Here is a 24,207-nt window from a genome sequence, read left to right as displayed (position 1 = left end):
CCTATAACTTAAATAAGCAAGTAGGCAGACATTTAGCACTTGGAAGTCAGCTAGATGTTTCTGTACCTGATTCCTGGCAAGCCATTTTTCCAGCACAAGAAGCCAAAGCCATGCAGTTCTCCATGGGCTAGAATTCTGCCTCCATCTACAAAAACAATAAGCACATACACTGGATTATACAAGGTTGTTCCCATCTCTGAGAAAACACTGCCAGGAGTCATTTTGATTTTTTTATTTCTTCATGTAAGATGAAACCATAGTTGACTAAACAGCTGAAGAAGAGTCAGGAAGGAAAAGAATGCAGAGAAACCACAGTATTGGTACTACTTACACATTAACTCAATGATTTCTGCTATGCAAATAACTATTTTTAGATCTGCCAAATACCAATACTACTGCTGTAGTTCTTTGCTTCAAAACAATGAAATTTATTTCTGGTCTAAAGTTCAGTCTGTATAGCCCTCTTTGAGCACTTCAGCAGATTTTTCTGAAATCTGACCATATGCCAAACACTGCTATTTCCTGTTCTGTCTAGTTCTAACCAAAAAAATGAAACTAAGTTTTAGGTCACGGTGCATAAGCACAGCTCTTTGTCCAAACTAGAAGTGAAGTAATACGCTGCTACTAATCTCCATCAGCTTTTCATGTGCTCCAGTCCTTATACACACATTCCAAAACCTACACAGTTATGGAACACACTCAGTACTGTCAAAGGGACGAGGAAAAGGAAAAAAAAGAAGATAGTGCGTTGGCCTTTAAAACTCTTAGCACTGCTAACTAAAGCCTTTAGATGTGATAGCCCAACTATCAAAGATCAAAAAAGCTTATGTTTCACATGGCCATTAGCAACATTCATCTAACCACATGCACACATTCCTCTGACTCTTAACTGCTGTCAGTGTCAACTTGTTGCTTAGAACCTTTACCAAAAGGTTACAAAAATCATGATGTGAATAACTATGACCATCTGCTTAAAGAAGGGGAATACCAGTGTTCCCTGAAGTGCTAGAAAGTCACCCTTCATATGCACCTAACTGAAAAGCCAAAATCAAAATTAACTAGGATTGAGTAAAACCAATACCATTTCAAAATCCAGTGCAAGAGAAATAAGAAATCAATACTATAATTTTTTAGAGTTGTAATTTTTAGAAATTGGAAGGTCTTTCAAGAGCTGGAAACAAGAGAACGTTTTAAATAACTACAGTGTTGATGTTGGAAGTTCCATTTCTAAATTAACTGAAGCTCATTGTCAGAGAACTGTAATTTCAGATGTTCCATCTCCTTCTTATCCTGCAGTAAAATCCAACAAAACCAGCTCTGAAATGCTTCCAAAAAGTTTTAAGGTTCTATCAATCACCATGTCAACTGCATAAATGAACACAGCTTGTTACCCCGTGGGCTGGGCAGCCTGCGAAGTGTGTGGGCAGAGGTAAGTCCTCTGCGTTCAGGTAAGAGCACACCTGGACACATCCAAGGCACCTCAGCACTGCAGCAAGCGCTATTTCCCAGATTCCACCTGTCTCCCACAGCCACCACTAAACTGACCGCTCCTCCTCGTTTACACTCCAACCTACTGAAGCAAAAGGGTACCTCACTTACCTCACCCCCACGGGACAAGCTACCAGCGCCTGAAGAACCGCTTCTACCTTCTCAGGGCCATCGCCGTGCCACTGGCTCAGCTGGGGCACGCAGGCCTGCGCGAGTTCCCAGTCCCCATGCTGTACGCACTCGCAGAAAAACCCGAAGAGCCGCTCCAGAGAGACCGCTTCTTCGTTTCCAAAGGAATGCATCTTCCAGGAGGGGCAGGTGACCTGCGGCAGGGTGACACACGCGCAGGCGGGTGCCGTGAGGGCACGCTGGGGCACCGACAGGGCGCCAGGGCCAGGCAGGGCCAGGCTCCGGGGGGCTGCCTCCCGCAGGGGCAGCGGGGGTACGGCGCCAACAAGCACCGCGGGCTCGCAACGCGGGCCGGGACCGCCCCGCCGCGGGTGCGCCGCCCGGGGGCCCGAGCCCAGCCCCGCGGCCCGCGGCATGCCCCCGCCACTCCGCACCGCCACCCCCGCCCCCGGGCCGCCCGTCGCCGCGGGGGTCGGGCCGTCTGGGAGCGGCGGCAGCCGCTCGCCCCGGGCCGCGCGCTCTGCGGCGCACCCGCCCGGCGCCTCGCCCTCCCCCGCAAGGTCCGGCCCGGCGCGGCGGCCCGCGGGGCCCATCCTGCCGCGGTCCGCGTTACCTGGCGCGGCAGGATGCAGCCGCCCCGGCGGCGCTGAGCCCTACTGCACCGCCCCGCTACCGCCACACCTCGCCGCCGCCATCTTGGGCATCGCCTCAGCTGACCGCGCCGCCGGGCGGGCACGCGGGCAGGCGTCCGCCCATTGGCCGAGCTGGGGCAGCATGTAAATAAACCGTCATTTTTCTTTGGGGCGCCTGACGCCGCCTCAGGAAAGCTGGCAGGGCAAGCCCCGCCCTCCCCGCTAGCCGCGCCCATCCCCGCCCACCGGCACGCCCCACGGCCTCCGCCTACCAGGCGCCAGCTCCGCCCCGTGCTCGGGCCTCTCGTGGTTCTGGTCGACTTCTGCCCGAAGCTCCGCCTCCTGGCGCGGGTTGGGCCGCGTGCCACTGGCGCGGGAGGCGGCGGGGCCCGCGGGGTGTGGGGCGGGGGTAGCGGCCGGCGTCGAGGGCTGCGGCGTCTCTCAGAGCGGGGGCGGCTATATGTATACGTATATTATGTACACCTATATACAGACATAGAGGGAAAAAGGTATACATATTGGGGTATATACGGATATGAGAGTGTGTGTGTATTTGCCCATTGTGTATGTGTATAGCCCTATATGCATACCTCACTCCATATATATAGAGGTCTATATAGGGATATAAGTTACGATACATTTCCCCCTTTGAGAGAGGACAGAAACGGTACCTAAATAAACAACTTATATGTATAACATGTAACTTATATGTATAACATTCACAAATACAGTATGTTTCGCACACACAGCATTTTAAAATACATCTGTAACAATGTGTAGGTATAGATACAGGTACAGCTACCGAGGTCGGCTTGCCAGGCACCCCTGTGCGAGGTGGCGGGGTCCTGCCCACCCTAGCGGTCCCCGGCCCTCCCACCCACACCGGCTGTGTTCCTTCCGAGGTCCCCGTGGTGGGATGAGGCAGGGAGGGCCATGACTCAGCGGCTGGGCTGGGTGGTGTCCAGCCAGTGTTCGGCAGAGATAAGCCCCCCCCCAGCATCCTCCCTTTATTCCAGGCTTTTTGTTTGCTTTTGTCCTGACGCGCAAAACAAAAACTCCTCCAGGGACTGCTGTGGCGAAGCGAGTCTGAGCGGTCATGACAGAGGAGAGGTGTCCCAAAGTAAGTGATCGAGTGAGCCCCCAGGGCTCCTGAACAGAAAATATGGGAAGGGGTCTATGTCTGTGCACATGCGCTGCAACCCACCAGTAAGCCATGTAAGATGCTGCAGGAGTTTGTACCGTTACCTCCTACAGCGTCCTGAATATTTGTCACCTGTACTGTCAACTCAGTGTCAGCAGAGAAATGGCACATGGGTAGTCTTGCCTCTGAATTTACTTCAGCCATGCTGGACGAGCTGTAAGTGTTGAAATGATGTGGTGTCACTCAATCTATTCTGTTCTGATTCCCCATGCCTTTAATGACGGTGCTTACTGTGGGTGCAGCTCTGCGCAATTTCTCAACGTGCACTTTCAATTTGGGGTATTATTTTGTATCTTGTCTCTTGTGTAGGCAAGGAAGGAGCTTTCGTGGGACACAGGACCCGCATGAGGATGATGTTTATTTAGCGTGGGATTGTTTGTGCTTATTATCTATTCTCTAATTGCTTTATCCAGTTTAAAGTAACTCCTTACAGTCAGACTCCTTACTTGAGGAGCTGCTTCCTCATGTAAGATGTCTCAGGTGCTGACGATTTTCTTTTGTTACAAAGTTCAAAACATAGCTGCTGGAGTCACCTGCCTGCTTCTGCAAGGGTAAATGTACAGTATTAACAGTCAGCAGAAGTGCTGTCAGTTTTGAAGGTACTTTTAATTGCTTCCAATATGTGCCTTGTTAGGAATGAAAAGTTTATGTATCTGTGAAGCTGTAAAGGTGTCTGGATGTAAATATCAAATGTGGAAATAAATTGTTTAAAGCCATCTTAGCAGAAGATGTAACTAATATACTGAAATTAGGCAATGGAGTATAGGCCAAACATTTTTTGTCTTGAATTTGTGTTTCCGTTTAGCAAGATGGCATTCAATAATTTAAAAATCTAACATTGGTTATATTTTCCATTAAAAATACATATGAAATACCCATAGCAACTTACACGAGAATGGAAGCTCATTTGATGTGAGCAGACGTCTATGGGTTTCCATGCTGATGTAGTGCTTCTCATAGTCAAAATAGCAAACCATGCATGTATTGTGCAGGTCTTCTAGCAAAAAATGTCTGAGTTTTTACCTTGGAACACTGGAATGATAAAGCACTTTTTATCTAAAATAGGGTCTGCTGTGTATTGCCTGGGAATGTTATCAGTGTTACACAAATTGCAAATAACGCTTAGTGTTTTATAGCAGCTTCTTTCCACTTGAATCTGCATAGGGACTGATTACACGCTACAGTGCAGTACTCTGGCCTTTTATGTTTTAAAGCCATGTCTGAAACTGAAGTCTCAAAATGTCCCTGCTTTAGTTTCTCCACTAACCGTGGAAGCTGTTAGAGAATTACTTGGAGCAAGCTAGGTGTAGCTCTGAGCTTTGCAGCTACAGGTCTCTGTGAACAGGACAAAAGTAGATCCACTGGGAAGCCATGTTCTGGCCTTGAAAAGGTGATGAGGACAGGTGTGACTGGGGTAGCTGCAAGGACGCAGTTGCATTTCTCTCAGCATGCAGTGGTGGGGCTGCGTCTTTGCTGGCTTTGTGCTCTTATGGCGGTGTAAATGCTGGCTTGGTGCGGTGTAAAGCCTGCGGCTGTCAAGTTGGCCTACTAAAATCTGTTAACGAATTTGAGCTGGCAGAGTCAGTTCGCATGGAGCCTGCGCTCCGCATCATGCTGCTGCAAAGCTTTCAATCTGCTGCACGGAGCGCTGCAAACAGATGGATTGTGGCCATGGCAGCCATCACCAGCTCCTCCCAGGTGTGCCAGCTACGTGGGTTCTGTCACTTGTGCAACATGTGGGTCCTTACAGCGCTCACGGTGCCAGGTCTGGCCCTGGGGAGTGGTGCCAGTCCCCTGAAGACAGTGGTGGCGGCTGCCAGCGGCGCCTAAGGTGTGCGTCGGGGTCAGTCACGCCTGTCCGGCCGGTGGAGCGCGGGCAGCTGCCACTCCTCTCACTGGCAGCCCCTTTGGCCAGAAACTGTCCCCTGGGCCCGCAGCCCTGTCAGGCAGCCAGCGCCTCCTGACCCCTTGTTGGGTTATGGCCACCCTCTCGCTCACCTCAGCTGCCAGAACTGACAGCATTTACACCAAAACTGCGAGAAATATTTTTAAAATTTTTTTGTACACGTAAAAGTAAACTCAAGTTATGTGAGATGATCAAAGCAGCTGTTAAAGCTAGTTTACCATGGCATGACTGACTGCAGCACATTTTCACTGTTCTCTGCAGGCGGAGCAGTATGTTGGTGAAATTAAAGGTGGCCTGAGACCTGCCATGAAACTCACAGTCATAGGAATGGTACACTCCAACCCCAAGAGGTAGGTGGAGGGGCTGGTGTGGGCTTCACCCTGTCATACATGCTCCTACCTGTCCTCTAAATTCAGAAGTCTTCTTGAGGGTCTGTACTCTTTGGAGGAAAAAAGTTAAACACATTCATAATTTATGGCTTGCTTTAATTTTCCTGCTCCTGGGCTAAGATTAAAGGGGCATGAAAGAATTCACTGTTCAGCCTTTCTGACTGCCCTGTCAGGATTTTCTACTCCTTGCCCTTATCTAATGCGAACCGGAGCAGGCACACAAGTGGCATTTCTCCTCCAGGAAGAGGTGCAGTTCTGAACCTGCCTCTTGGTTGTATGCTGGGCGCTGGAATCAACACCATTTAAAATACAGCGGCTTTGGCAGAGGGGGTGCAGGTTCATTGCTGTGTTTAATCTGGGTGACGGCAACTATGCTTATCATTACACTTTTTTTGCAACTACAGTGATCAACTCCAGTGCTTCCACTGGTGAAGAGTTTGCCATAACCTATTTTAGGACACACATTAGAATTGGCTTATGCACAAATGTTGATTTGATTCCAGTCACAAGAGAGGGAGAGCAACATCAGAAGTCGCTAGCATCCTACTGGAAACTGGAGGAAAAACAAAGACCAGCTTGTTCTCATCCTTTCTGCACTTTCTAAGCCTATAGAAGACCTTGTTTCAGCTTGACAAGAAATCAACATCTGTCTCTAGTCTTTATAAGGCATCTGCTGTGCTCCACATGTCTTTTCACATATCTGAAAGTCCTAGTCATTTAATATTTTTTTCAGCTTTTCAGTGATGCTGCTCTGTGATCCAGTGGATGCAAACAAAGATGTTGGGCTGTTATTTACAGTTAACTTTAGTGACAAATCCATCACCCGAAATGCACGAATTGCTGGAAAATGGGGAAAAGAAGAGAAGACCATTCCCTACTTCCCATTTACAGCAGGCGACACATTTAAGGTAATTTTTGGGGTACTATGAATAGGGTGGAGAAAAGGATGGGAGAAAGTCTGGAAGCTATGTGTATGAGACCACAAATAGCTATCAACATTGCCAGGTTAACTAGTCTAGTACAGCACAGAGAGAACCAGTTCAAGCCCTGATAGGAGAGATCCATTTCTTTCTCTAGTCTTAGCAAGAGAACTCACTATAAGGAGCTTTACAGTATCATCTCAGCAGAGGGGCATTTCAGAAGTCTGTGATCCCCACCACACGGGGTTCTATGTCCGTGCTGGTGAATCAGCTCTGCTGCTCATCTCTAACACCTTCCCCTGTCATTTTCCTTTGCAGATGGAGCTCTTATGTGAACACCAGCAAATAAGAGTCTTGCTTGATGGACGGCAGCTCTGTGATTTCACTCACCGCATTCAGCCCCTGAACTTGGTGAAAGCTTTGCAGATCTCAGGGGACATCAAGCTTACCAAAGTGGCTTGAATAAAAGGAGACCAGAGTATCACCAGGGGACAGAGGCAAATGTACTTTCTCCTATCTGAGAAATGTTTTATCTTTTTCCCCTGGCTGGTTCTGGAGAGTGGGACCTGTATCTTTTTAATTTGCTGATGTGTTTGAAATACACAGTTTTTCCCATACACACTCAGCCATTGCAGAGCTATGGCTGGTCCAGGTAAATCAGAGAGCTTTTGCTGAAATACTCTTTTGGCCTCCCAAACTGCAAAATTTATGATATTATGCAGTATCTCACATCCTTATGGTCCCCTAACCCTCCAGGCATGCCAGCTGGTAGAGCTCAGTCCTCTACGGTGGGGTGGCTGTTACCCTTGTGACTAGAACTGGGCAGTATACAGGTGGTGGGACTGAGAAAAGAAGAAGCAGATTTTCTTTTAAGTGGATAAGGGAATCTGGTGGGCCCCAGCAAGGCTCACGCTATCAGGAGGGAATTGCTTTTCCTGGAAGCTCTGCTCAATCAGCACAAAGCCATCTGTGCTTCCCAGTACAGAGCAATAAATGCCTTACCAGCATCCCTGTCTCTTGCAGGTAGCATTCTCGTGAATTGAAAGGTTTCAACAGCTGTGGATCTCACAGTCTTCTCTGGAACAACCCTAGGAAATGGTATCTGTAGCTGAAACTGCATTGCCCTTTCTTGTATCTAATTAAAACTACATCTTTGCTGGCAAACTTCTTCACCAGCTCTGTTAAATATTTGAATGCATGTGAATGTTGTGCTGTTATTTCATTGCTGTAGATATAGGAAAAAGTCCTAAATACATGGCTATTCTAATGCATATATAAGCAAATATCACAGCTGCTGTCTTTGGCTCTGTTATAATTGGTTGGTTGTAACACAGGATGAAGGGGAAAGTCTCTAGATGAGGAAATTTTTTTCAGTACATAACTTAGAGAACAAAAAATCTGCCAAGGGGTGGTTCTGTGAACAGAGAGCTATGAAATTCCTCAGTGACTTCAGAAAGGATATACAGCATGCTGTCTTCAGAAGGCTTTTGGAGACTTGGCAGAGTCTGGCTGTCAGATACAGGTACTCAGATAACATGAAGAATTTTATGCAAATAGTGTATCAGCAGGCTGGTCGGATGTTTTAATCATCTCATACATTCCATTCTACCCTCTGGTGTTGTGGAGAATGTCTCAGTTTCTACATAAACCTAAATTTACAGTGTATGAAACCATTATTTTCATATACTCAAACTGTCCTCAGAAAAATCATGTCTAAAGAGCACAGGAGATTCAAATGCACTGATTTTTTAATATATATATAATGATATCAAAGTCAAGTTTACTAGACAAATACTGGAAAATTTAATGGCTTAAAGTAGAAAAAGTAAGTCAGAACTGCTATTGGAGTTCTCAGTCCCAATGGTGCTCCACATACATAGATTTACAGTGATAATCAGGGGAAAAGTCTTGCTTTTAAGGCTGAGTAATTTCTTCCAATATATTCACCACCAGCAATTGTCTGGAATAACTGCTGCTGGTCTGATTTGATACTCAGAATCCTGTACTGTGATGGGCCATTACCAGGACAAGAATAATCGATACACTAGGTAGGAGGATCCTTTGGTTTTTCCAGCCTGACCCCTGTTGGGTTTTTTTTCATAATAGTGATTATCCTGGCAGCTGTATTGTGGCTTAGCATAAGCCTCTTGTGGTATACCAAGAAAGGCAGCCTCAGACACCAGGACCCTTCACAACTTTGACTCAGTCAGTCTTAACTTCTTAAGTTTATGAGCCCCTTTTTAAAGGGGAAAGGAGCAAGACATTTCTGCTTTAGGATAAAGCACAACCTGAATCTGTCAGATATCGACTGAATACTTGTACAAAAGAATTCTTTTATTCCATCTTGGAATACTATATCTCATTGGGGTTTTTTTGCAAAGCCTAGTTTGTCTGTATCCACCTGTTGTCTTTTGTCTCTTGGTTAGATTGCAAGTTCTTGGTGGGGAATTATTCTGGATCTACAGGACTCCTAGGCACCTAGGATGCTTGCTGCCAGGATTTCCTAGGTGCTGTGGTGATACAAATAACAAAAATAGACTAAGGGGAAAAACAACACTCCCAGACAATGAGAACAGACAACTTGGTCACAAATGTGACTTGTCATTTGGCATGGAGGCCACCTTACTCATGTCAGTGGTTTGATTGCCTCAATCCACTGAGCTCGCTCTGCCTTGGAGCTGGCCTGGATATAATAATGAATGTCATTTTTTGTGATGATTTTGAAGAGGTTGCCTTGCACGTTGCCCTTCACTCCTGCAGAGAAAAAAAATATAACAGATCAGGAAGGTGCACAGAGAAATGCTTTGTGCAGATATGAAGCTTCATAAAGAATAATTTTAATTTAGTGCATTAGGATATCAGACCTTTCCATTTCACTATGGATAAGACATCTGAAGTTCTTGTGTTTTTGATTTCCCTTCTGCAAAATAAAGATACAGTACAGCCGCCCCTCACATAGACTGTATGAACTACTGTGTACTATGCATCATCTATAAAATAGCCGATGTTTAGATGGAGATTCTTATCTGAGTTATACAATGGAGGGATGATGAAATTCTTGCCAGTTTGTGCAGTGGGTTAGATTTGCTCCTGCGCATCTTCAGGTTCCTCTTAGTAAGGAGGTCTATTGTTCATCATGCCCACCCCCACGCACAACCTCCCCCTCGGGCTATATGTTTTTCAGACTGTCTTTTATCTTTAGGAAGATGCTCCCTATTTGAGATTCACACATTGTGCTTACTTTCATAGAATAAATGGCTCTAATAGCAGAAAAACTTTTCTGTGAGGTTGAGGTTCTAGACAAATGCCTAAGCTAAGCATATTCACTAGCAGAACTGGTTTTTGTATTGCTGTCTTTTATGCCTCCCCTACATTTGGGTTCTAGCAGATCAAAAAGGAACAGGTAATAGCGCAAGTAGAGAGGGCACACAGAAAAGGGATGGCATCAGCGGGTGGTTCAAGACTTTGTGTTAACAACATCCAAAAGGAAGGCATTTCCTCTTTGTTAACTGTGGAATATTAATCAGTGTCTTAGGACTGTCTCAGAAGTCATCTGACTGAAAAAAAGCCCATAAAAGGGGTAACACCCAAGATAAGTGGAAATAGCACTAAAAAAAGTCCCCTCTGGTATGGACAACCCAGCAGTATGGTGTTTTTTTTATGGTATGCCTCTTTCCTTGTTTGCAAGGGGAGAGGAAAAGCCCACTTGTGCATATAGCCACTGCACACGCAAACTCTCACCCAAAGACTGTATTGCTATGGCATAAATAGGTATGTTTGAAAGTTTAGAGACTCACGCTTACCTGCTGGGACTCCGTTGTCCTCCAGAGCTGAAACGAGACAGCCACGAAGAGAAAATCCACCTACTGGCCTGTTTTCTTCCTGCAAAGAAAAAGGAAATTAAGCTTATCTGGAAAATAATGTTGTTAGAATGATTTCCCAGAGCACATCAATTGTTTTCATGAAGGTGGAGGTATAACGCCAGTCTTTCCAGATATAAAAAAATCCATGTCATAAGAGAAGTCAATTAGGACACATACTTAAATACATTATTATGTTGTTTCAGGCTCAGATGTTTCTCTGATGTAGCTAGGAATGGTGGAGATCAATTAAAAGCCCAAGGGAAGGCTAACAATCACATTTCAAATTTACATATAGTATTATGAGTAACAACCCATATTAAAAAAAAATATTTCTGCAAGTGTTTAGCTTGCTGCTTTTCACTGAGACTGCATGGGAAAAATTTGACCATTTTCACTAGTAGGCTGGCTCTCTTGGCTGATCTTCAGGTTCTGCAGTTTGAGTTTATACCATTGCAAGTGTGAGTTGTAGTGCACAAAAAAAAAAAACCAACCAAAACACCACAAAGAAACAGGCAACAAAAAATGAACTAGTTCCATAAGCTCTTTTCACTATTATGTTGTTTCTGTTTTCTTTAAGTCACATAAAGCATTCTATACATGTTCTTTTGGCAACCTGTTGGGCTTTGTGGTACCCTATGCATCTGGGGCTGATGGATCCACTTGCCCTTCTGGATTGCTCACACTGATTATCACACCCATGAAGATAAACTTGCTCAGGGCATAGTAGAATTTAAAACTGAGTAGCAGAAATTCCTATAAATACTTTGGCATCAAGGAGACCCTGTTCAGAGCTGGAATAAGAACATAAAAAAATCCCAGTAGCAGTATGACCCTCACACGGTGGGATGCCAGCCCAGAAAGATCACAGCCCATGAAGAATCCCTGAAAAAGCATGGTCCCACACTGTGGGTTCAGTAAAAGATTAATTTCAAGAAGACTGCTGTCCCTCAGCTAAGGAAAAGGAATCTCACTGGGGAAAAGACAGGAGGGAAGACGCAGGGATAGAAAATCCTACAAGGACAATGTTCAGAGGGGTCTTATTCCCCAGAAAATGGAGAGAGGAACCCAGAAGGAGATTTGGGTGAGAGAAGCATTTATGGCATAATTGTATTTTCGTTATAATGTTTAGGTCGGTAAGAGCATTTCTGGGGGTAGTAACTCCCCACTCACATACCTTAGTGGGGTCATAGTAGTGCAAAAAACCAGGATCAGCTCTCAAAACAAATCTTCTCACCTTCCAGTTTTTCCTCTTGTGCCCCTGCAAAACAGAAGAATTAAAGTTACCACCAATAAATACCTCCTGAAATGGTGATTTTCCTGCAGGCTGTAGGGGAGACCTAAGTAGGTACTGAAAAAAGAGGTTTTAGAGACAACAGAGAAAATTATTTTCTGACTTCTTAGTAACTCCCAGGATTTCCTGCTTAATGTCCTTCTTCATACATTGATAATTCCTTTTTTTCTTCCTTCCTAGTGCTGAGATCCATGAAAGCAGAGTGATAGGACCAAGTGATTATATACCTGCTTCCCGCTCTTAACTTCAGATTAAATATGAGTCTTGGATTAAAAATCCATGCTGTGCCTGCTCTGAGGGGATTATGTCAGGTCCTTTTGCAGCTCTTCACTCTTGCCCCCAGCCCTCTCAGCTGCTGACCATGCAGGACAGCACTGAGAGCATCCCCGCTCCTGGAGGCTGGGGCTGGGGTTTCCCCTTACTCCTGCTGACCACCGGGAGAGGCTCCGGGGCAGCTCTTGCGTTCCGTGGTGATGGGGGGCTGCCCTGCCAGCCCCATGGGGACCCCCAGCAGCTCCTGGCACCCAGGGCCCTGCCAACCCTCACTGCACTCTAGCAGCTGGAGGAGGGAGGGGTGGGGAGCACCTGATGATCCAGTTTGCACAAAAAAATCACAGCTCAGGGTACAGAGCTCCAGAGAGAAACGTGGCCGTGCGGTGCAGGTAGGGTTCCCACTGCAGGTGGCTGCGTTACGCTTTGAAACAGCGTGATTGATCCTCGTAGCAAGGGTCAGAAAAAACCCTTGCAGACTAAGGGTAGGAACTTGTGCCCAGAGAAAACAGATCTCACCACCACAAGATCATCCATGTGTATGTGAGTGACTGTCCACAGGTAAATGTCCACTTCATGCAAAAGTCAATCTGCTCAGCTTTGAAATCTGTCTGTGGCCAGCAGAACCTCGTAGCTGCTCACATGACCCAGATGGGGTAGGTTAAACCAGAGGAACTGAATCTGCTTGGAAGTGAAAGTAACACTTCTTGTGGGGTTTGGAGTTTGTGTGGGACTTTTGCTTTTGATCCTATTTTATGCCTTCTGGTATACACTCAATATATACAGAATATCCAATTAATCCTGCCTGAGCAGCAAGTTCCATAGCTCACTTCTTTATAACTCTAAACTTTTACAACTTCACCACGTGATCTCTGATAGCAGTAGTGACAGGCAAGTTAGCTCCGCTGGCCATGACTCCAGCCATGCTCATATAAATCACATTTATTCTGTAGGAAGCCCCAAGAACTGTCATTTTTATCGTTTCCCAGTGAAGGTTCAAAGACTGTATTTACCTGTTTCACTAAGAATCCTTGCTTTACAATCGTGCCGCTTAATTCCGAGATGTTAAATTGTAGCTCTTCCTTGGAACTGATGTTTTTCTTACCACTCTCAGCCTGCAAATAGGGAAAAGATGGTTCCTTTTTAATTTAAATTTTAATTTAAAAGATGGTTTCTTTTAATTTAAACACACTTCTAAGTAAAAAGTTCTGCATTTTATTTCCCTTGAGCTGTTTTTAGCTCATATTTCCCAAATAAATTCTGCTCCGTAGCTCTGCTGCTCAGCTTTGTAGGTCTGAGATTTACAAGCAACAAATGACAGCTGCAAAGCCTACACACACGCTGTGGCCTTGAGTTCAAACATAACTACAGCACGGTCTTTGTTAAATGCAGACACAGCACTGCACTCGAGGGTCACACCCTTTTTAATGCCTAATTATGTAATTTGTAGATCCCTCCATATCCGTGTAGCTATTTGTCTCCAGCAAAAGTACAAGTGTTAATACTACTGAAAGCCTAGAGCTTCCCCTTCCGTGTTTGCTTTCATAGCCTGCGTATTTTGCCTTTGGTTGCACACAGTGCATGTCCCCTTTACCACTGCCCCAAATCGAGAATGTGATGAGAGGCAGCACATGTGCCTCTGTTGGCAGCTGCATCACTTACAAACATGTACAGCGCGGTGGAGTCGTCAAGGAACTGCTCAGAGACGTTGCTGTAGCGCGTGGCCTCAGTGCTGCGGGTTCCCACGGGCTTGATGAAGTTCTCCTCCATCAGCATAGATGCCAAGGTGATGGCCTCGTATCGTGACACAGCAAAGCTATTGGAGATGAGCCAGTCCACCAGGGCAGAACCTGCAGGGAGAAAGGCAGCTCTCATACCAAGACAACGTGCTCTTCCAAGGCGAGACAGATGGTCTCCTGCCACACAGCTCTTCATTTGCTGAAACATGTTGGCAGCATCAAAAAGACTGTCAATGAAGTGCAAGGTTGCCCAAACATGTGGGGTCCTACACGTGCTTCCATATATCCAAAGAGCAAGAGAGAAAGGTGCCAGATAGCTTGGCTGCACTGCTGCTTTCCACTGGACCACAATTGATCCCACCACGAAGGCAGTGTCTCTGCAATGTGGCATGTCAGACCTGAGGAAGCTCTTTGCCTGCAGTAGCTCTACCTCTGAAAGTCTCTTTGTATCTGTTGCCTTGCTCCAAGTTGCGGGTCAACTTAATTCCAGTACTGCTGTCACACATTCTGTCCACAATGTGGCTGTAAAAGGGAGCACAAGAGAACATTGGTAGAACAGAAAGACAGGCTGAAATTGCCACTTACTTCTGTTAGTGCCTGGGATGTCCTCATGATTACCAACACAAAGATGGGAAACAGCCTAGATACTTCCCCAGAAGTTTTGTCTTACAGTCTAGGAAAATTTTATTCTCCCAATAGCAGCACTAAACAACATGTCTCACGAAGTGTCTTTCAATTTAAAGCACTTCAAACTGAGCTATAGTCAGCCTCCATTCACCTTCTCAACCCAAACCCAAAAATTAATGTAAATTTTCTATTTCTTAAAGAGTTCTCTGTTTTCTTTTGTTTAACATGATGCACCTAAAATTCCTGGTCTGGATTCCAGCTACCAGCTTTGAAAGCTCACCAGCATGGCATGAACAATGTCATCCCTCAGTCTTTCCCCGATATTACACCTTCCGAGGTAATACATCTGTCTCCCCAGTGAGAACCTTTGTAGCCGACGTGGAAGGTCTTCAAGCCAGCAGCGAGGTGCCCATACAGAACCCACATACTCCCAAAGATCGTGGTCAGGGAAAAGTGTATTCCCATGCCCTGGCAAAAATATGTGCAAACCTAGGGCAGAGCAGCCAGTTTAGGGGCTTCTGGCCACATGGGAGTGGATCTGTGCAGAGACAAGCTTCCCTGGACCCTCCTCATCCATCAGCTCAGGCACTTCGCAAACTAGAGCAATAGCAGAAGGAGAAACCATATACGCTTACTGAAGGCTGATATTCTCTAGGAGTTTGAAAGAGTTCTTCATTCTGTGAAGCTCTTGGACCTGTACTGGGTGCCCAGCATGAATAGCTCCAGTGATGTCCAAAGCCCAAGAGTCTCGCTCCTCCCTGGAGCAACATTCAAGGAAATAGTCTGTATTGGTTTTTGTCGTCAGTTTGATGAGTAGCTGTGGGGAAAGAAGTGCAAAGCAATAACATAACTTAGCTATTGTCTTCCACTTGCATTTTGCTGCTTTTAACACTGGCCCAAGGGGCACAAATAAGTCAGATATGGCATCCCACCTGAGCAGTACAGTGCAATTATTGGCTGGAAGGATGGTGAGCACAAGTCTGGGGTTTTTGCCTCCTGCCCCCCCCCCCCCCCCCCAGTCTCTGGATTTTCAGTTCCAGACATGGTTTGTATGCATGGTACTTAAAAGAGAGCAGACCACCCAAATTCTGGATTACACAGGAGTGTGCTGCTGACTACGGAGCTTTTCACATCCAGATCTCTAGTTCTCAACAACTACAAACTCTCACTAGGCTCTTTCTGCCACGAGAGGTACTGAAATAGCAACTTCCAGAGTAATTTCCCTTCTGGGCCCACAGAGGAAGTCTGCATTGCCACTGTCCGCGGGTGAGCAGAGGAGCAGAGGAGGCACTTTCCCTTCCAGAGCCCTCTTGCTGGAAACTTTCCACAGCAGCAGTGTGTCATTGGTGAAGGAAAAGGGAGTCTGATCTGGATGCCTGGGAGCACCCTATGGATACAGGCAGGGTTTGAGGCAACTACCACAGATGATGTTTCCCTTTTTTCCCCACCCTCCTCAGGTGTTACTGAGCTGTCCATGTCCTCTCCCCACATGCTGTTGTATAAAAGATGCATTTGCATTTATTCTTCCCACTATGGGTGTGGGGTGTTAATGGCTGTGACTCAGATCTGGGCACAGGGAACAGCGAAGACACAATGAGGGAGTTCATTACTTGTCCTGGTTACATTGCTATCAGCAGCTTGCTTTTGGCTGGGCCTAGGTCTGGAAACACCCCGGTGACATGGTTGCAGTAATCAAAGAAATCAGGAGAAAAGGAAATAGATAGCGAGCATCATTGCTATCCTACCGGTCTGTTCTCATATTCCAAGCACGGACAAGTAATAGTGCAGCCATCCAAAAGGATCCTGCCCTTTGGAGAAGGCTCCTTCTTGCCTCCTTCAATTTTGTAATACAGCAGCTTATCCTGGAGCAGAACGAACCATCTCACTTTCCAGTTACGAACAACATGTCCCTAGAGGGGAAGAAATCCACAGAGCTAATTTTAACACAAGCATTGAGAAATGATCATATTTCCTCTTTTTTTTTTTTTTGGGGGGGGTGGTGGGTGAAAATACCATAAACTAATAGGAAACTGTACAAAAAGAAATACAAGAAGTTATCATGAGTCCTGTTCTCCCTGAAATATGCATTTTTAGTAATAAAATAGCACAGCTCTATTACTATAAAATCATGGAGCAATAAAAAGGTGCTTTGGTCTTTTTCCAGCAAGGACTTCTTTGCTGGCAAGAAGAGTTTCTTGCAAAAGCTCATGTAAATTATCTCAAATAGCTGTCATATAGGTGTGCACCTACCTGTTGAGAGCACCGGGCAGGAACAGGGCTAAATCTGAAGTGTGTGATGGCTCTTGGAGACAAACTTCTCCTCTCTGGTGACCCTTGGTGGTGTTTTGATGTGTTTTGTTCTTTGTTGTTTTGACATGGCTGTAGGTGCCAAGTGGTTTTGAGAGTGCTTTGCTGGGTGAAGTGGCTTTTCCTTGCACCCCCTCTTACTGTTGATGAGGGGTTTATTTCTATCCTACCTGCCTCCAGTCTCCAGGGCTAAAACATTCCCTGTGCTACTGTTTCATGTAAATCAAATACACTTTTTAATGGCAGAAGACTGAATGAAGGCTTTCATCGAATGCCTCCTGGGTTATACCAGAATACGGACAAAACCTCTTCTTTCCCCACTGTGAACAGCCCCTGGCTCTCTTTAATTCATCTGTACAGAACAGTAAACCCAGTGAGCTGGCACTGATGGGCTCAGTCCTGCCTGACAGTGTCAGGTCCACCTCCGTGGTGCAAGGAGCATCTTGCATTTCTACAGGCGATGGAGCATTACAGCCAGCCAGCAAAGCCCTGGGCAGAAGGAGCTCTGACACCTAGGAGAGGGTGGGCATAGCTAGAAGAAAGGAACATGCAAGGTCCAGTTGTGGCAGGAACCAAAGCTCATTAGTTGTCTGTGAGTAAAGGGGGAAAACACCAATTTCTAAGAAAAGGTGGGGTAACGAGTCTGTAAAATCCAAGGAACTTTAGATCTCATGTCTTCTAGTCTATACTAAATGCAATGTATCTATCTAACTTGGGTTTGTTCTCTCCTCCCCTTTGCCTTCTTCAGTGTTTTTTTCACCTGTTTTAAAGTCCTTTGGCCATTTTCCCCGAGAGTGTGTTCTTTGCTTTGGGTCTTTTCTTTCCTGCTTATGTATCTCCTCTTTTTCAGGAGGTTGCCTTATCTTTACCCGACTTCCACACATCTGCTTTACATTTATAATACATTACAATACATAATTTGGTCATCTATAATGCATTTAGATCATCTCCTTGCTTCTGCTCTCTTCTTCAAAAAGCTTTGTTTTCTTTACCTGATTCCACCCATTCCTACTTTTTTTCTCTGGATCCCTTGTTCTCTTCTCCCTCGGTTTCCTTTAGTCATCTGCTTTGTGGTCTCCTTCCTCTCAAACTGTGTATCTCCGTGATGTTGCACAGACTGCTGGCAGTTACAGCTCAGCGTGCTGCCAGTCACCTATTCCTCTCACACACTGGGTGCTTTGGCTTCCCATCTTGAATTGAGTAGTCACTGAAGAGCCAGACAACCGTAGCCCAGAGAGGAGACCAGGCGCTGGGACTGCTCTACCCTTGCTGCAGAAAGGAGGATGAGGAACAGCTGGGGCTGTGCAGCCCTTCCCTGCACAGAGCACAGCTTTGCATGGCCGGCAGCTAGCTGGCAGGCTGGCTGGGAGCCCTGCCAGGATTGCTCCTGACCAGGGTTACCTTCATGTTCGCACCAGAAACTCTGCCACGTACTGTAGAAAAGCATTTCCCAAGGCGTGGCAAGGCTTTGAACAAACCTTTGAATCTCATTTTTTGTGTGCAGTCAAGGGCCACACTAGTCATTGAGATAGGGTCTTGGTACTAAAAGCAGCTTATGCCCCTTGCTAAAATGCCCTCTTGTGTCCCAGCTATGACTGACTTGGCCCTATAGGGAGAAGTACTGGAAAGGCTGAAATCTGTGACACCGCCTTTCAGCTTTCTTCACATGTTGTCTAAAATTTTCTTACAGCGCAGCTTCAGGTATGTGGAAGAAATTAGTTATTTCAAACACATTTCTGCGTCTGTGTTACTCTGATCCCCACCAAAAAGGATAGCCCATTCTACATCCTCTCATATGAAACAGGAAACCCTGATCAGCTGGGTCGCTTAAGGAAGGCACAAACTATCTTATAAGACACTGTCAAAACATCTTCCCTCCCTCCATCCATCCATGGCCACTTCCACTGCTGCTGCATAGCCATTTGCCAGGTACTTTTTTATGTGCTCTTTGCAGAGCTGTGCCCTAGGTGCATACTGGCTTCCCGATACCTACCTGAGTAATCCCGATGCTAATTCACTTTTCTCTGGGTAAATGCCAATACAGGGAAACTTGAGGGAGGGTAGTGAACACCTGCAGTTCATGCAGCTCCCCTGGCAGGCATCTGTGCAACCCTGGAGGAGCTCCTTTCCCAGGAGCAGGCACGAGCCCCTCAAACCCAGCACCCAACAGGCTGCTTTGCCATGAGCCCTGGCTCGATCCAGTCCCTGCTCAGGGGCTGCTTCCACGTTTGAGTAGAACGGCACAAAGGGGAACCAGGGCACTTACCCGTTTGACGAGGAAGCCCTCTTTCAGGATGCCAGCTGCTTCCTGCATCGTGGCCCACAGGGAAGAGAGCCGAGCCCCCCGCTGAGAAGCACCCCAGCCCTGGCAGCCTGTCCTTCTGCACGCAATTTGTTTAAGAAAGCTCATTTTTCTTTGCTACCCTCCTCCTCCAATGTGACGCACTCTCCCTTTCCTGTTGGTTTTTTTTTCTTCCTCTCTTCCTACCTATGAGACAGTAGTTAAACAGTGAGCTGGCTCTGATACATTACCTGCCTTCTGGAAAGTAAAACAAAGGGAAGTATAAAAACGATCTCAAAGAATTTCACAGAATTTAGTATAGCAAAAAACCAAGCTGGGCAATGTAAGCAGCCACATGGCAAATCAGGTATTGCATGGGAGGGAGAAGCAGAATTTTAAAACTGCATCCTTCAAAACTTCAGACTAGCCAGCTCCGCCACTTAAAATTTCTCATCTAATAAACACCTCTTAAGGTGTTCTGATCTGTAGTAACATACAGAATAACATTATTACAAGGAGACTTTTACAAACCTCAAAATAATTTATTTTGCTAGAAATTTTACTGAAGAAGCCCCAAAGCACCTAAAAGCCCACCCTTTCAGTGACCTCTGGGCATATAAACCAAGATTCTCAACTTAGTATCCCAAATCCCTACATAAGCAACTATTCAGGCTTTTAGTAAAGCAGTCTGATCAACAAGCACTGTGCACTGACCTCTTTTAAGTCCTGAGCACCTCTGAAACAAGAGTGCCTTTTTTGTGTCTGAATAGGAGCTTAGACATTTGTTGCATTGTTTAAGACTTTGGCCGTGATAAATCTGTTTGATCCATTTTTCACCAATGAAATAAACCAGTATTAGTATTTCAGACAGCACTGCTGTTCAGAAGTAATAGTGTTTGCTGTACTGTTAGCATTCCCTGACTTGTACCAAAATTAAGGCAATACATGTGGGCAGAGCTAGGGGCTGTGATAAGAAACATGACATAGAGTACAACAAATAAACAAAAGCACTCGTTGCTATGTAAAAAGAGAGTCCAGAGTTCAATAAGACAAAGTCACTCAATTATCTTTCAGTCTTTGCATGCTGGATCGGATCACCGGACAGACTTTCACGTGCAAGGATAAGGAACAAACAAATTATTTATCTTTATACTATTTTTTATACTTATTAACAAGGAAGAGCATGACACCAAAGAATTCATACCTGACTATGTACTGGAGACAATCTAGAAGACAGTTCTGCAGAGATAATAAGAAATAAAATGGGTGACTGAACACTACTTGAAGTTAGAAAAATCATGGCTGTATAAAGAGAAAGTGTGCTGGCTGAGGTTTCAAAAGCAGCCGGCCCACACAGAAGTTACTTATGTAGCTCTTATTGTACTCCCTTTGCCACTTTGGAAAAGGCAGGCGTCCATGAGGCAACTGGCTGCGTAAGTCACATCCCCATTATATCTTTCCTCAGTCCACATAAAGGAAGTACAGTGAGTTTAACAGAACACCTAGAAGAGTATTTTTTGCTGTAAGTACATAGTATTTTCAAAGATATCAATGGAGATTTTTGTAATTTTTTTGTATTATTGTGGCCTTAAAATAAAGCAGAAATTATCTGAGCGTATTTCTTTTAATTTAAAAAATAATCTCTGTCTCTGTGTGTGTACAAGTTGTTCTCAGAAGCACAATCTTAGAAGCGGGGGGGAAATGATGCAGTCAGCAGAAAAAAGAAAATAAATTTCAGCTCACAATGTTCTGTACATCAGAATTAAACTTGAGAAAAAAGAAGAAAACTTGAGTCTAGGTACACAAGAGACATTACTGCTGCATGCATTTCCTGGACACGCACTCTTTATATAACCTGCTCCAGGAATACAGTGTTCCACCATTTGGTATTTGAGGTTTGACTTCACATTGTTCAGCTTGTTACTGCAGGCAATTTATAACAAGGTGGGTGAGATAATTTCGTGCTAGCAAGGACAGGTAGAAGCTTGCAGGGGGCTCTCGCTCAGACAGTGATCTCTGAATTGCCCCATAACCAGTCCTTGCTGAAGATCTGAGCGAGCTCTTTTCTCCAGCACTCGGACCACCCACAACCCTGCAGACAGATCTTGGCAAAATTACCATTAGCAACGAAGAACTTGATTGTCAAACTACTAGAATGGTGCAGCAAACGTTGCTGTAGCTGGTCATTAAAAATATTTTGTATCCACTACTGTTTATAATCTAGAGCCTTCACTTTCTTCAGTGCTTCAAAATATTTCTACAGTACTTTGGATATTTACCATACACACCCCTTCCCCCCCGCCTCATTCTGTAGTTAATCAAGGCTAACAAACTGCACCTATATTGCTGCTCCCTGAGGCTGAGTAAAGACAGATCTTTCAGGGTCATGTAGCGTAAAATGAGTCAGGAGGTCTGGGCTGCCATATTCACGCATCTGCTGGGTAGGCAAGTTCTGGCATTGAAGTCTCCCAGCAGAAAAGGACATGCTTTGATCTGCATAAATCTACAGAGCTCTGCACCCAGTCCCTGCGGGACTTGAAACTCACTGAAGGAAGGACTATCTCTTTCCTCAGATCCATTTTAGAGACGTTTTCTACATGCCACTGCGGTATATTAACAAAAAAGCCCAGCTGAGTGCTTGACGTTTTCTTCCATTCAGAGTGGAAGAAATATTTGATGTGCCACACTTTGCAGGGGGACAGCCAGGAAGAGCCCACTGCAGACTTCAGGACCACAGGACACCTCTCAGGGTCACAGGGAATGGCAGGAGCAGCCAGCTCCCAGTGCCACCTGTGCTGTTCCAGCTGGCTGACCTGACAGGCATGGCTGGTACCTCCAACGCAGTCTCTCAAGAAGCCACCAACAACCAATTCAGAGAACCTGCCCACAGGACAACCCCCATTGCGTGCTCTGCAAAGCCCGTCATGTGTCATTGTGACACACGGGATTACATACACCCAGCTTTTTCAAAGCAGCTTAAGATGCTAGGACTTTGCCCTCTGGTGTAGGAACACCATTAAATATTTAGTTCCTTTAGTGGATTAGTGATGAAAGAAGATGAAAACAAACCACAACAAAATAAAGAATGATAAAACATTTCTAGATAAAGTGTTAAAAAGTATTCTGATGTAACAGCATTTTTAAAATTAACTGTAGAATAGTGGCAGTGTTTAAAAACAGTTGTTTAATTATCTAGACTCTAGAACAAAGAGCTAGTCAGAAATTACAAAGTGGAAATTCCGCTATGAAAAACAACACACCAGCTCTGTTGCCTCTGAAAAACACCCGGGGGTCAGATTCAGAGAGAGAGAGGAGCAAAGAATTGTCACTTAGTGAAAACCAAACCACAACAGCCCCAAGAAAGCACAGCACCTGTTCTTTAGCAACCACTATTTCCTCTCATCAGAAACAGGGTACTGGGCTGTGTGCCTGACCCCAGCTGGTACCCTTGTTTGGGGTTTTTTTTGGTATTAATGAGTCCTTATCAACTGTTGTAAGTAAAACTGTTTCCAAGCTGCCAATCTTACAAAATTAATTTGGGATACAGAAGTCAAGCTAAGTTCCTTCCAAATAACACGTCAGGCCAAGCGCTGCCCACAGGTGTGCCTGCACCGTTCCCTTCAGCTGACATGAGCACAAGTGGAGATTCCGGCCTTGCAACCAAGTAAATGGCGCAGCTGCTAACAAACAGCAGGGACAGGCTACCTCGCTTTAGAGACTCAAAGACATTCACACAAAGCCCACAACCCTTATTTTAAGCACTTGGTAAGCAAACGCAGTTCCACACACACAAACCAGACCGGCTGAGATATAAGGTATCATCACAGCAACTTCTGAAGGTCCTCAAGTTACTGCCTGCAGCAACCGATGCAGCACAGGCGAGGCCCAGCCTGGGCTCCATGGCCCTATGCACGCATTGCACCTCGCCAATGGCCTCGAAAGCAGCCAGCTTACAGCTTCTCCCTCCAGCTGCTGCAACACAGGAGAAATACCCACTAAGGTGTCATGAATCCTTCATTTAAGCTTGGTTAAAATTTGCTCAGACAACAGGACAGCCCAGTTTTATCTGCCAGGGTAACAAGTGGTAAAAATGCATTTACCTTATTAAGCTGCTTCGTTACCCTCCTCACCATCTCAGCTGTTTTTCTCAGGCTTTCAAAACTGACACTGAATTGTGTACACCTGCATGCTGAGGCTCTAATTAGAAAAGCTCCTGTAGCTACTGAACAAGTTCAGCAAACTTGTCTATGTTATGACAGAAACGATGCTCACCTGTTAAGACACCAGAACAGCTCTTAGAGATGACAGTAATTGTAACCCCTTGATAGCACTCCAAGGAAAGAGCACGTGGCTCCTTTTTCAGTATCTTCCTTTACAGCACCATTTTGGCATACAGATCACATGGTGACTAAGTTTTTAAACACTTTGTTCTTTAGTCCAAGTACCCACATACTGTGTTTAATGGCAGCCAAATCACTGTTTCGGTGAACAGGCAAAGTTGGAAGAGCTGTTCAAACAGGAAACTGACATAATCACAGCCTCAAGCCATGACAAGGCTGTCCTACGCAACTTCTGAAAAGACAACAATAAAAAAGAAATTGTTCATTTTGTGATGACACATTCAGGTTACTTTCCAACATTCTGCAAAGACTAGAAGTTATTTAACTTTTTTGGCTCTGCACTACTATTAAGAGTTGGGTACATGTGAACTTCACATCATCACCGATGTGAACATCAAGCATGGACTGCAGTATGTATGCCCTTTGTGAACGCCTTTTCTGACAACACCATGTAGCAGTGATATTGTTTGTACGACAGCATTAAGAATTCCCAATTAAGGCTCAAAGCCTCTTTTTTCATGCATTTTTCCTCTAGCAGCACAAAATATGAGGAAAAAAGGAGATGCACAATATGGGACATGACAAAAAATAAATTACAAACTCAGCAAATCGGAAAGGTTACTTAAAGAACAACTCCTCTTCCCCAGTTCCCACAGACAAGGAAAAGAGGGGTTTGTTTGTTTTTTATACTCCAACATGGAAAGTACATCTTGTTTCTCTTCATTAGAAAATATAAACAGGTTGTTTCTAGGGTGAATAGCTCTGTGCAGTGTAAACCAGACTTACGGTAGGCAGAATTGAAGATCACGCAGCAGTGAGCTCAC

At 45.3% G+C, this 24,207-nt stretch overlaps 3 protein-coding genes across 10 annotated transcripts in view; 1 reads left to right on the top strand and 2 right to left on the bottom strand.

Moving 5' to 3' along the window:
* ZFYVE26 (zinc finger FYVE-type containing 26) overlaps positions 1–2,431 on the bottom strand; it is a 52,534-nt gene extending 50,103 nt beyond the window's left edge. For 4 of the 5 annotated variants that reach the window (XM_055798474.1, XM_055798479.1, XM_055798502.1 and 1 more), the window contains exons 1-3: positions 2,231–2,431; positions 1,600–1,811; positions 67–145 (exon numbers count right to left, since the gene is read on the bottom strand). In XM_055798474.1, the coding sequence (XP_055654449.1) occupies positions 67–145; positions 1,600–1,790 (270 nt within the window). In that variant the 5' untranslated portion in view covers positions 1,791–1,811; positions 2,231–2,431. The remainder of the gene's footprint in view (positions 1–66; positions 146–1,599; positions 1,812–2,230) is intronic. The other variant, XM_055798483.1, reaches the window with a different exon arrangement.
* A 793-nt stretch (positions 2,432–3,224) lies between these two features.
* On the top strand, positions 3,225–7,829 carry LOC101910908 (galectin-related protein A-like). Its single transcript, XM_005230731.4, has 5 exons — positions 3,225–3,369; positions 5,618–5,706; positions 6,479–6,653; positions 6,984–7,168; positions 7,689–7,829. Exons 1-4 carry the CDS (start codon positions 3,346–3,348, stop codon positions 7,125–7,127), a joined length of 432 nt encoding a protein of 143 aa, XP_005230788.1. The 5' UTR covers positions 3,225–3,345; the 3' UTR covers positions 7,128–7,168; positions 7,689–7,829.
* Positions 7,830–8,540: 711 nt separating this feature from the next.
* PLEK2 (pleckstrin 2) lies at positions 8,541–24,146 on the bottom strand. 4 transcript variants are annotated; one of them, XM_055798421.1, is made up of 12 exons: positions 23,316–24,146; positions 20,887–23,015; positions 20,248–20,545; positions 19,029–19,250; positions 16,201–16,365; positions 15,091–15,272; positions 14,259–14,350; positions 13,752–13,939; positions 13,103–13,204; positions 11,703–11,786; positions 10,469–10,547; positions 8,541–9,419 (listed from the first exon to the last, which is right to left on the bottom strand). In XM_055798421.1, exons 4-12 carry the CDS (start codon positions 19,170–19,172, stop codon positions 9,292–9,294), a joined length of 1,164 nt encoding a protein of 387 aa, XP_055654396.1. In that variant the 5' UTR covers positions 19,173–19,250; positions 20,248–20,545; positions 20,887–23,015; positions 23,316–24,146; the 3' UTR covers positions 8,541–9,291. The 4 variants fall into 4 exon arrangements, with proteins under 4 accessions (XP_055654396.1, XP_055654391.1, XP_055654407.1 ...); XM_055798416.1 differs by having other exon boundaries at positions 19,029–20,545; XM_055798432.1 differs by having other exon boundaries at positions 19,029–20,545; positions 22,839–23,015.
* Positions 24,147–24,207: the final 61 nt, after the last annotated feature.

This window comes from Falco peregrinus, chromosome 1 (genome assembly GCF_023634155.1).
Source record: "Falco peregrinus isolate bFalPer1 chromosome 1, bFalPer1.pri, whole genome shotgun sequence".
NCBI lineage: Eukaryota > Metazoa > Chordata > Aves > Falconiformes > Falconidae > Falco > Falco peregrinus.
This window is presented reverse-complemented; position numbering and strand designations above follow the sequence as displayed.

Coding starts and splice junctions, on each gene's coding strand:
- LOC101910908 (XM_005230731.4), top strand. CDS start 3,346: ATGACAGAGGAGAGGTGTCCCAAA. Junction 5,707..6,478: donor GTACACTCCAACCCCAAGAG/GTAGGTGGAGGG, acceptor TATTTTTTTCAG/CTTTTCAGTGATGCTGCTCT. Junction 6,654..6,983: donor CAGCAGGCGACACATTTAAG/GTAATTTTTGGG, acceptor TTTCCTTTGCAG/ATGGAGCTCTTATGTGAACA.
- PLEK2 (XM_055798416.1), bottom strand. CDS start 19,172: ATGAGCTTTCTTAAACAAATTGCGTGCAGAAGGACAGGCTGCCAGGGC. Junction 10,548..11,702: donor ACTACTATGACCCCACTAAG/GTATGTGAGTGG, acceptor TTTTCTTTGCAG/GAAGAAAACAGGCCAGTAGG. Junction 9,420..10,468: donor GGACAACGGAGTCCCAGCAG/GTAAGCGTGAGT, acceptor TTTTCTCTGCAG/GAGTGAAGGGCAACGTGCAA.